This window comes from Clytia hemisphaerica, unplaced genomic scaffold (assembly GCF_902728285.1).
Source record: "Clytia hemisphaerica strain Z4C2 unplaced genomic scaffold, Clytia hemisphaerica genome assembly, whole genome shotgun sequence".
NCBI lineage: Eukaryota > Metazoa > Cnidaria > Hydrozoa > Leptothecata > Clytiidae > Clytia > Clytia hemisphaerica.
The window spans coordinates 440287-452164 of record NW_027104107.1 but is presented as its reverse complement, the minus strand read 5'-3'; the positions used below and the strand labels follow the sequence as shown (position 1 = coordinate 452164).

Sequence of the window (11878 nt, the reverse complement as noted above, 5' to 3'; positions counted from 1 at the left end):
GTTGTGTTTTCAACGACGGGAACAAAAATATCAACTTTGAACTTCATCCAAGATCTTGGATGGTCGTCATGGTTACTTTTGTCTTCGTTAATCGCGCGCTGAATAGAATATATGATTTTGGACCTGTGCTATTCACGGTAGAAATCAGGAGGCTTCAACAGACAGTAATATCTGTACAAAAAAATGGAGTTTTTAGCACCAAAGAATAAAAAAGTTCATTTTTCTTCATTTTTGATCTTCATTTTCTAAAATTTTTGGAATAAATCTTTCTCGAAAATTATAGTGCTCTGAATTATCTTTTCAACGGTTTATGATTTGTAAGATGTGGAGCATTGGTTGGAAAATTGCAAGCAGAACATTATTGAACACTTAAAGTTCGGTCTGCACTTTTGCGCGACATGAGCGAAAACTTTTAAACGTTTTTGTAAGGTCATCGGTCAGTTGAAAAATGATGCAATTCCATTGGTCGAAATTGACGTAACGGTTTAAAAAAGTTGAACTTCTTTCAAACTTTTTTTATTTCGCTCAAAACTTTTTTATTGACGTAATCTTTTCTGCAGGCAAAAACGATTGACAAAAAGTTTTCGCTAATTTTCGTGCGAAAGTGGAGATCGGTCTCAAAAGATGACTATGGCAAGGTTTTACTTTTTACATTTCAAGTTTTGAAAAGACAAAATAAAAAGCAAAATTGCTTCTCAATGCCCCGTGGTTTTTAATGTTATATCAAAAAGAAAATCATTGCCACCGCAGGGAGCCTAAAGTGACCGAGTATGGCATTCATAGCTTCTCGTCTAAAGATAGTTGGACAAATAGCTCACACTGTAAACATCTCCGCCACTGCTTACTCCACCCGAATTTATCACGCCTCTCCTAAACTATTCCCTTTTTTAGTGATCTTGTGTAGACGATAGGATCGTCTAAGTAACATACAGTATGAGAACATAGAAAACTAATAAGTTATGGCTCTAGCTGGGCTTCTCTGAATTTTTAAGTTTTTTAGAGTTAAATGTTCGTCAAATCAATTAAAATGGAAAATGTACTTCTCAGTAAAGACTGTTCGTCTTAATTTGTTCTTACGTTTTGGCCAAATTTCAGCATTGCATTTTTATAAAATTGTTCTTATAAAAAAGCGTGTATAGCAAGTAAGTAGACGCCAAAACAAAATGGGCTTTACTTTTCAAACTATAACTGTAAATCACTCCCTTGACACTTTTGTTAGCATTTGAAAACTGAATTTTGTCTCAGATCAGATGAGAAGTCAAAAAATTACTGTAGGGAAAATACTATTCCTTTTGAAAGCAAATTCAACTCTATGTGTTCGTTTTGCTGCGGTGGCACTTTAATGAAAGTTATGGCTAGTTTTAATCTGAAATTTTAAGCAGTATTCGGCACTTTTTCATTTCCTATTATAAGGTTACAATTTAAAAAATCACAGCAGAAGTGTGATGGGAACCCGGATGGTGGGGGGGGGGTGTGTCTCGATTAAAAAACGACTATACGAGCGGCCGAAAATTAGTTCTTTGAAATCGGACCTTTACAGTGCTGAGAATCTTTTGCAAATTTAGAGCAAATTTGAGCACTTTGGGAAGCTTTGAAAATATACCCTTAACGTCGCACGTCTGGTATGGTAGGTCATTTACCTTGTGCCTCCCGCCCAGATGGAAAATAAAGTTAATTTTCTTAACCTTTGTGAAATATATTTACAGTAGGTACTATTTACAAACTAAATAACTAATAACTAATAAAAATCATTAAGTTTTAACGATGATAGTGCATGAAAAAAATCATAAATAGAGTGACGAAATCAATTTGGGAGATCCCATTTTACGAGCTACATAAAGGGCTAACTTTTACCATTTTCCCGTAAACTGCCCTGACGGCTGTAAATTCTGCGCATATGTATTTTCCAGCGTTTTACTGACCCTTTAATGGACTAAAGCATTGTTTACTATTATTGTTCTGACTCCTAAAATATAAAAAATGAATAAAAAATAATGAAAATCTTAGCAAACACTTAGAGGAGAATTCTCTCCTGTATCGGATACCGTCGGATTAGCATGATGTTTCTTGACGTGCCATCTTAGATGTGATGACGTAATGAATCTTTTGTCACAGTGATCGCAAGCGTAAGGTTTCATGCCAGTGTGTGTGCGTTCGTGAGCCTGCACGGTACCGTGTTGCGTGAAGCCTTTCCCACAGTATTGACATTTGTAAGGACGCTCACCTGAAATAAATGAGCAAGGAATTAAAAACCGTTACATAAAGATTACACAGTGATTTTTAGATATGCAAAAAGCTCATCATCAGCGCGACTCGGAACGGGAAAGAGGACAACTGCTACTAACAGGTAAGCTTCTGTGGGTGGGTACCAATAGAAAGGGATCAATAGTTTTATCTAAATGCCCGGTTCAGTTTTTCATCTATCGCCACAGAGAATAGCAGTTTTAAAGAAAAAACTATTGAAAATTTTCACCCTCTTTTTGCTTGGTGTAAATACATTGGCTCTCCAAGTCAATTTTTAGGGGTAACTGGATTTTCATCGAATAAGGGAGAGTGTCAAAATGGTAGAGCGTAGTTTATGAGAGATTCTTGTTGACGGTGACTTTCAATAGTTATGTAGCTTGTCAATTGCTTACAAAAATATTGGAAAGTAGCCAATTGAAATACACCATTTTATGCTTACGAGGAGCTTTAAAAATTGGTATTCTCAATTTTTAAGTAAGTTTAGTCCAAAAAAAGGGGTGCTTTTGACACGTGGTCTGATATAAGATAAGATTATAAAAGCGGAACAAAGGGGTGTTGAAAATAACCTACCAGTGTGTTTATAAATGTGTGTTTGTAAATTTCGGTATTGTGTGAAAGATTTCGGACATAATTTACATTTGTATGGTTTTTCGGACGCGTGTGTAAGCATGTGGCGTTGTAAATGTCCTTGACGAACGAAAGCTGACGAGCAAACTTCACATTTGTATGGTTTTTCACCTTGAGATAGAAGAAATTGAATTTTATGGATTACAATTTTATTAAACGAAAGTCTGCTTCTGGCTGAACTTTGCTTTTTGATATCTAGTTCTTTGGGCTTTACGGAAGTGTCTGTGGTGCAAGTTGATTAATACACAGGTTGAAAAATTTAAGTCTGAAGACAAATCACGATTTTACTCGAAATTTTTATGTGCTTGTTACATCACATTTATTTCTGACTGGTTCGAATTTATTGACACTAATAAAGTTATCAGCTGTAAGTTGTAAAGCAAATGACATGAGAATATTTTTTATTTTTATTTTTGGAAAATTATTGGAATTTTTGAACCCACGAGAAACTTTGGACCCACGAACCCACGAACCCACGAGCAATTTCAACCCACGTGATTTTTTTTGGACCCACGAACCCACGGACCCACGAGACATTTTAACCCACGAACACCCAAGATGGCACGAACCCACGAACCCACGACACGCACGTAACCCACGTAATTTAGCAGACTCTTTTACAACCCGTGTATTGATGAATTCAATTTAATTTTTGATAGAGACCTTGCTAGAAATTTAACGAGGACAGTACATCATTTTCTTCCTGTAATAAAGGCAAATGACCACAAAATAATTATACACTAGGAGTGCTGATTGGCATGAACAGGGGGATCATTTTGACGAAAGAAAAAAAAATTCATAATATGACTACACGTTTTTTTTATAAGAACAAACTATATAAGAACATAAGGCTTCGAGGCCCAAAAATATAAGAACATTCTAAGGCTTTGGAGACTTAAAAACATGCATTTTCTTAAGAAATTACATCAAAATGCTCAAAAAATGCTGAAAATAAGATTTACATTTTAAGAACATCTTTTGGCTTCAAATCCAAAAAACTAAGAACATCCGAAGGCTTCGAAATTTTTTGACGTTCTTATAAAAAAAAAACGTGTACATCGTGAAAAGTTTCTCTAGTCAATGGTTTCAAAAACCGATAACAGATTTCGTCACTTTCGAATGCTTAGGGTTTTTTTTTCTCTTTCACCTCATGGTACCTTAATCTGTTTAATTCAAAACTCTATTTCTGAAGGCGTAATTATACATCGTTTGTGTGGGGATAATGTCCCTTGTATTTTTAAAACAAAAGATTTATAATTATCAAATCTAACTTCTGTCTATCTACAATCAAGGTAATAATATTTGAGAAAAAAGGGAAATTCACAGGGAAGTTTTGAAACCACAATCGATTTGTAAGTGCTCTAAAGTAGGTTGGAAGGGTAGAGGTTTAAATCTGAGTTTTAACGCTAGACTTAACACTTATGACCTTAGGATCTGGGGATCCAAAAGTTCAAAAATAGTCCAAAAAGGCTCAGAATATACCCTGGAAGTCTGCCAACCCCTTCCAAATTAAAATAATCTATTAAATTACAAAATCAACTTTCTCGCCGGAACTTTAAATCTTGAAAAACGTTAAAATAACCGGAATTCTCAATATATTTCAACCCCATTTCAACCATGATTGTAACTGTCTAACTGTATAAAGACAAGTAATCATCTAAATAAAAACTAAGGGACCTTTAACCCTTTAAGTGCCGATGTCGTATATATACGACATGGGCTATATAGGAGGGCGAAGCCCTCCTGTAATGCCCAGTTTGAGTTAGAAATCGTTATTTTTGGTCGAACTCGTAGGAATTAGATTGTCCTTTATGGTCAAGCAAAAAAAATTTCAAAAATGAGTCTTTCCAGCGAGATTTTAAGCAAAAAAGTCAAAAAAATGCAAAAAATTGACAAAAATTCACTTTTTTGAGATTCTGACCGTTTTTTGACTATTTTTGGTCAACGAGTGATCCAAGAACCTCCAAATTTGGCCCTGTTTTACTTTATTCTGTCTTCTAGTGAATTGATTTGAAGTTTTACCACTGGGCACCTTTCCATCAGTTCAGTCAGGTCCGCGCAGCGGACCTGACTGCTTTAATTCCCCTAACGTACCCCCCCCCTTGGCCGCCGCCCACCAAGCCCTTCCTCAATCGGGCGGCGCCGAAGGCGCCCAAAAGAAAGAGGAGACTCTAAGCTATCCAACGAGCTACATACGAGCTTCTAATTCTTTCTAGATCAAGAGATATAAGCCCTTAAAGTTTGAACTAGCGATTTTTTTAAAAAAACTTAGAAAAAAAGGACCCTGGCACTCAAAGGGTTAAGATTATTTTGAATCGAAGTTACCTTTCCCTATATTCGCTAAAACAGCCGTTCTTCAAAAGAGTAAGACTCCAAGGATCGGAAGTGTTTCCTTTATCCTTGAAATTCCTTATAAGGGTCACCAGAGATTTCGAATCCGCCCTTTTTAAAAGAATGGAATTTTTTTCATTTCATTATGGATATTCTTAACTTGTTCGGGAAATCATCCTAAAATATTCTTGATTTATTCTTATGTTAGAATCCAAACATAGCCTAAATATATCTTAGGCAAAAATTTGGCATTTTTGTGAAAGCTTTTATCATTGCTGGGTGGTAATCGGTAATCTACAGGTAAAATGCACTAAAAATCGGCATCCTTAGGTTGGCATTTTAAAATATTCTTAATCTTTTAGCCAATTTCATCATGAATATTCTTATATAGTATATTCTTATGAAAAACTGTGTAGAGGCTAGTCAATGAAGAAACAATGGTTCTTACCTTTATGTAAGTATGTATGTGCTTGTAATTCATCTTTCCTGGTGAATGTCTTGTCACATAATCCACATTTATATGGTCGTTCACCAGAATGTATTCTTGAATGCATCTTTAAAGCACGGTTTGTGGTAAAAGCTAGCTCACATTCCTTACATTTAAATGGTCTCAATCCATTATGCATTCTTATATGTGTTTTTAGACTAGAAACTCTTGTAAAAGTCTTATTACAGAGTTTACACCTGAAATTATTATTCGATTCTTTAGAGATCATGTGCTCCTCAGCTAGATTATCGACAGGAAAGAAATAATCGTTTTCTTTGATATTCCCATGCTGCAGGACATGTTTTTGAAAGTTCCCAAACCATGTAAAATCTCGATCACATATTTTACAAATGTATTTCCCTTTGCCTTGCTTTTGGTCCTGAAGACTCAAACCAAGTATACTGCTTTCCTCAGAAAGTGTGCTTTCACCATCTAAGTCTTCTCTATCATCTCCAGTTAGAGAATATTTCCCTGGACTACCAGTTGATGGTGATCCTAGACTAATATTAGTGCTGGCTGGTGAAAATGGTGGTGTTTGTACATCGTTTTCTTCTAGATGTTGAATCACTTTATTGGTATTGTTGGGAGCCCTGATACTGTCACATCTCAGTGGCAATGATGGTATTGTTGCGTTTGGAGACAAATTCCCAAATGATTCTCTGCGTTGATCTTTCATTGTTGGTATGTCATCATAACTATTCATATTTATTGATTGTCTTTGATGTGGTGTTGTCGTTGTTGGAGGATGTGCTGTCTTGGTATGATAATAATCTCGTCGATAAGAATAAGTACATTCAGAACAGTTGCAATGGTCTTGTTTCGGATATGGTACTACCGGGAAATGGATTCTTGACTTTCCAATTCTCTTTACCGAAGATTCGTTCTCAGTTCTAAAGAATTCATTATCGACCGGCTCAAGTTTGAATTTATGCCGTAACTCTTTTCCGTAATACTCCCCGTCATCACGTAACAATGAATCACTCTCTCGTCTCTTTTGGTGGATCCTATCAACGTATCTTTCACTATACGATATAGGATCGTCATATTCACGACGTCTTTTTAACGTTGGAGGTACGTACGGGAATGTGTTGGTGTAAGAGATGGCCATTTGGTATGTAGAGGTTATTATGGCGTCTGTTTGAGGCTTTTGTTCTTCTTCTTCTTCTATTTCTTCTTCTTTTACAGTAATTTCTACGGGAAGAAAAAAATATATATACAGTAGCAGTAGAAACAATATACATACATCAAGAAATTGCAGATTCTTAGATTATCCATTAATGAATGTTCCTAGTACCTTCTAGTTTAAGTTTGTAAATATTCTTATATCCCTCAGAGTTTCCTAGTCACTTCATAAAGTGATCCTCAATGTAAGCGTTTCAAACATAAAGTAACAAAAATTTTCATTCATGTTTCACGATCATCAACCCTGCCAATGTATGGTGAGGATCCTACGCCCCCAAAAGAATTTATAACTCTCTAAAAATGCTTAGTCGTAAATTAGTGACACCTAGTACGCTAAAATCATAACGAAGGAGTGCCTTCTTTTTCTTTATAAGGAAACCAATTCTTACTTCAACATTCCTTCGTATATGCTTCGAAATTGATTTGTATCTAGGCCATGCTTGGTAAGCGAAACTAGATTAACGAAATTTTCTTCAGTCAAATTTTCTCAGAAGTAATTTAAGAAACGTCACTCCTATTATGAAGTTTAGTTCCCTTTTGACTTCCTCTAACTTTGCTGATATTAATATATACACTTCCGAAAACTCGCAAAATTCATTTATGCCTTTTCACCATATGATTTGTATAATTTCAAGCAAGCCAAAAAATTTCATTAAGTATAATTAACTATAAGTAACTTTACTCCTGATTACATCCACGCAAAATATGAATGTTTGAACAATGAGATCACACAACTGAGGTTAATTTTACAGATAATGCTTATTCGTTGAAATTTAAACCCCTTAGTTAGAGATCGTTAGAGATTCAACATGAACAATAAAATTTCTAACTTTTACTTATGCCCTGCAATGATCATACATAGACATGCCACTTTAATCTACCTTTTTCTCTGAGTGTCTTTAGTATGAGTCATAATTGCTAGAACTTTTTAGAAGACGGACATTTTTTTAAAAATTGACAGCTATTAATTTTTTGAGAATCCAGCAAAAGGCTTCCAATCCGTTTTTTTATGGGACAAATAGAAATCAATTTCAGGTAATATTGGATTGAATAAAAGATTAAAGACATGCTTTGAATAGCTTATAAATTTAATTTTACTTCATTATAAAGCTGTCAGCATTATCGGAAAAAATTGTCCTTATTTTATATAATCCTTATTCAATCCCTTTGTCCCCTTTCGAAGTGATGAAAAGAATTCTAAGAAATCATTTACATAATTATGACATGCGCATTACAGTTCCTCCTCTAATTAGTTTTCATCTATGAGAAAAATCAAGTGCGACCACAGACTTAAAAACTGTCAATCAAACACGTACATCGCATTCCCATTGGACGCTATTTGCCATTATTGTTCTATTGTTTTCATTATTTAGAATCAAAAGAAAAAAGATAAACATCACAATGGAATTGCAAGGAGTGTTCTAAATGTACGATATTCAAAGACTTTATAAAACTTCCCAGGTTGTCTCAGGCAAAACATTCAAACCTAGATCAGAAATCGATTTAAAATACCATTCCAAAATCCATTTAAAATCCTTGATTTATATCAACCTTCTAATGGGAAAATACTGATGGGCCATTAATATTACCCTGTAGTTTCTATAGAGTTGAGAGCAAAATTAATGATTGCGATGACATTTATTCTTTAACATTTTCTAAAGATGCAAGACTGTAAATTAGTTTTAGAAAACTATGATGACTTTATATGAATTTAGGTATCAAAAATATATTTAGTTTGAAAAGTAAACTTTTCATTCCTTTCAGCTCGCTAAACTCACAGCCACCAGCTTCCGAAAACCGTCGAGTCATCGCCCAACATCCCTAATGTTAAAAAGATATTCATTTCTTTGATACAGAAAGGAGCCGCGCATTATTCTGACAAAGCAAACATGTTTTTCATAAGAACATCCAAAAGACTTGGGATGTTCTCGAATTTCGATTTTCTTAAGCCTAAAAATGTTCTTAAGATGTTCTTATTTTTGCCTTTTTTTGAGTATTTTTTATGTCAATTTTTCTAAGAGATTGGGTGTTTTAGAGCCCACAAAGTCTTGAAATGTTCTTAACTTGTTCTGAACATTTTGGCCCACGAAGCCTTACGTTCTTGTATAGTTTGTTCTTATAAAAAGAAAACATGTATTAACAAAATAATTGTTTCCCTAACTTTGTGCTTGTGCATTAGTGGAAGTGAGAAAAGTTGGTTCCTTCTTTTGTTTAGGAATGATGTGTAAGCAAATTGTTGGAGATAACGTTAAATTATGTCCTTTAGTGATCGACCCCCGGGGGGGGGGCACTCGACCGTAGGTTCGGCCAAAAATCAGGTCTCTAAAATCAGACCCTTACAGTACAGGAAAAATTTGGCTGAAAATCAACCCTTACAGTGCAGTTTTTCGAATTTTTTTGCCCTTTTCAGGGCAAATTTTTTTGAAATTTCACAAATTTTACACCCAATTTTACACTTTTTTCCCACTTGCTCGCAAACCAACCTTTACAGTGCACTTTCCAAAGTCCAAAAAACCTACCCTTAAGGGCCGCACGTCCGGTAGGTCACTTACCTGGAGTACCCCCCCCCCCCCTCGGGTCGAGCCTTTGAGTCAGCTTGATGACAAAGAAATAGGGCTATGAGACAGGGGTGTATTGTAAAATTACTTCTAACTGTTAGTTCTTATGAAGTTTGTTTTGGAAAGATTGTCGTTTTTGACCGTTTCTTAGCTGTTACTTTCTATGCTGTTTGATTTTCAAAAATTGAAAAAATAATATTTGGGGAGCATAATAATAGAGCATATTCTTTATTTTTGAAATTCTTGTTTTCAGGATTTGAAATCAAAAATTGCAATTTTCTTACAAAATTGTTCTTGTCAAAACAATTACTGGTCAAACCATCAAAGTAAATCAAGAAGGGAAGCACTTTATTTTGATAAATGAATCGACCCTTCGAACGCCAGATACGCGTAGATGCGTCCAAAGTAGCTCAAAAAACCAAAGATGTTGGTCATAGCTCCTGATCACTTCATCTCAAGGGGCATTGAACAAAAATGCTTTTTTAAAAAAATATGAAAATACTTTTTTATCTTTCTAATGGTACTAAAACTATATTGCATTGTCTAACTCTCAAGCTACAAGCTTTTATGTCATCCAATCAAAGATCAAATAAAAAATTTAAACTTTTTTCGAATGACTCCAAACTGGCCAAAATTGTTGTCTTTTAAAATTTTTTGAAAAAAAAATATCTTGTGAGAAAAAAGTGACTATTAAAACTCGAAAGGCGGCCAAAATACCCAACATAGGTCAAAGACTTTTAGTCACAGCTCCTGACCACATAATCAAAAAAGGCATAAATAGAGCTTTTTGAAAGAGTACGAAAATACCTTTCTAATGGTACTAAAACCACCATCTAACTTTCTCGATACAAGTTTTTATCCAAATCTGAAGTTTTGGAATTTCAAAATCAGTATAAGTCTTAGTACAAAGAGTGGAGAAAACATCCTCTACCTTGCCTGATTATGGGAGGAGAATATCTCAAAACGTAACCAAACGTAAATCCCGTGATACAAGCGTAGATGTTTTTTTCACTATCCAAAATTTTTAAAGCCTTTGGAAGTCCTTAACTTTTGAACCATTGAGCCTAAAAATGTTCTAATTGTGTTCTTATTTTCAGCATTTTATGAGTAATTTTGCTCATCTTTCTAAGAGATTGGATGTTTAGAGTCTGCACAGCCTGAAAATGTTCGTAACTTGTTCTTAATATTCAGGCCATCGAGCCACTAACCAGTAGATTTCAGGGCTGTTAATAATTATGATTCAAAATGCCCTAGCAATTATAAGCAGGAAATTTTCATTGGCTTTTGGTTCCTGCAATGAGACAGGGGTTTATTCTAAGACACAAAACTAATCGTATTTGTTTACGCCCTAGTCAGGATAAGAACATATCCTATTTCTAGTTTAGATTAAACAAAACCATAAAAAATACTACACCTTCATGTCTTTACCTAAAACATTGAAAAGCTAGCAAGCTAATGCTATTATTTGATTCCAGCTTACATTAAAGGTCAAAGTGACGTCAGGATAACGTCCATATGACATGTATTTTGGATTAATTTTGTGTCCAAGTGGTGTGATATAACTGATGCGGTGGCAAAAAATTTTATTGTAAAGTTGAGTTTCCATAACTTGAACACGCACCAAGAACAAAACTTTGTTCGAGTTTAGGAAATTTCGAGTTATAGAGTAAGGTTTCTAAGGCATTGTTAAATTGAAGGAAAGAGAAAACTTGTTCGAGTTAAGGAGACATTTGAGTTATAGAGGCTCGAATTAAAGAAACCAAAAACCAAATAAAATAAAAGTCAATATGCCTAACGCACCGATTTTGGACTTCATTGTTATTTTTGTGTTCTCCATCTCAAGATTCAATTAATAAGACTATGAAAGCACAAATTCCAATGTTGTGACAGACATTTATCATACCAAGCTAATGGATACATCTTTTCGTAGAGACAGATCATGATAAAACAAGCCATATACACAGGACATAAATCGCGATCTTTGTTGTCTATTTTCCTCAATCAACAATCTTTAACAAATCCTTTACATGTCAAATTGAACTCGGGCCGTCCCCCGTTCACTCTTATTGTGATTAGAAAATTAATAATAAACGGCCGGCGAACGATCACTTAATCGATTTTCCGCTCACAACATCAGTGTAGTAAAGGAAAGATAGGGTTAGGAGCTAAGCTATATTTGGTTAGAGATAATTCATTTTATACTGAGAATTTAGGCTGGTACTTCTAGACTATAATCAATGATGATAATCAAAAGCTTTTATTTCTGACAATTTTCGTGATGCTTTTCATAAAACTTTAATACCTTTGCTGGTGGAAAGAACTCTTCAAAAAGATGACAATCTGAAATCATCGAAGTGAAATTATCAATAAAAAATCAGCCCAAAATATAAAAAATATTCCAAATCAATGCACCATACATATGGGTATATGTGAACCTCACTCAAAATAA

General features: G+C 34.7%; 1 protein-coding gene across 1 annotated transcript; it reads right to left on the bottom strand.

The window, feature by feature from the left end:
• Positions 1–1682: 1682 nt before the first annotated feature.
• Positions 1683–11291, bottom strand: LOC136813289 (uncharacterized). Its single transcript, XM_067069804.1, has 4 exons — positions 11230–11291; positions 5651–6880; positions 2815–2982; positions 1683–2224 (listed from the first exon to the last, which is right to left on the bottom strand). The coding sequence occupies exons 1-4, from the start codon at positions 11264–11266 to the stop codon at positions 2004–2006; spliced, it is 1656 nt and encodes a 551-aa protein (XP_066925905.1). The 5' UTR covers positions 11267–11291; the 3' UTR covers positions 1683–2003.
• Between the last annotated feature and the right edge of the window lie 587 nt (positions 11292–11878).

Bases quoted from the DNA above. Each gene is read 5' to 3' on its own strand.
- LOC136813289 (XM_067069804.1), bottom strand. From the start codon at position 11,266: ATGGAGAACACAAAAATAACAATGAAGTCCAAAATCG. The intron at 2,983-5,650 runs GTAAGAACCATT...TTCTATCTCAAG, and splicing joins ACATACATACTTACATAAAG to GTGAAAAACCATACAAATGT. The intron at 2,225-2,814 runs GTAGGTTATTTT...CATTTATTTCAG, and splicing joins ACACATTTATAAACACACTG to GTGAGCGTCCTTACAAATGT.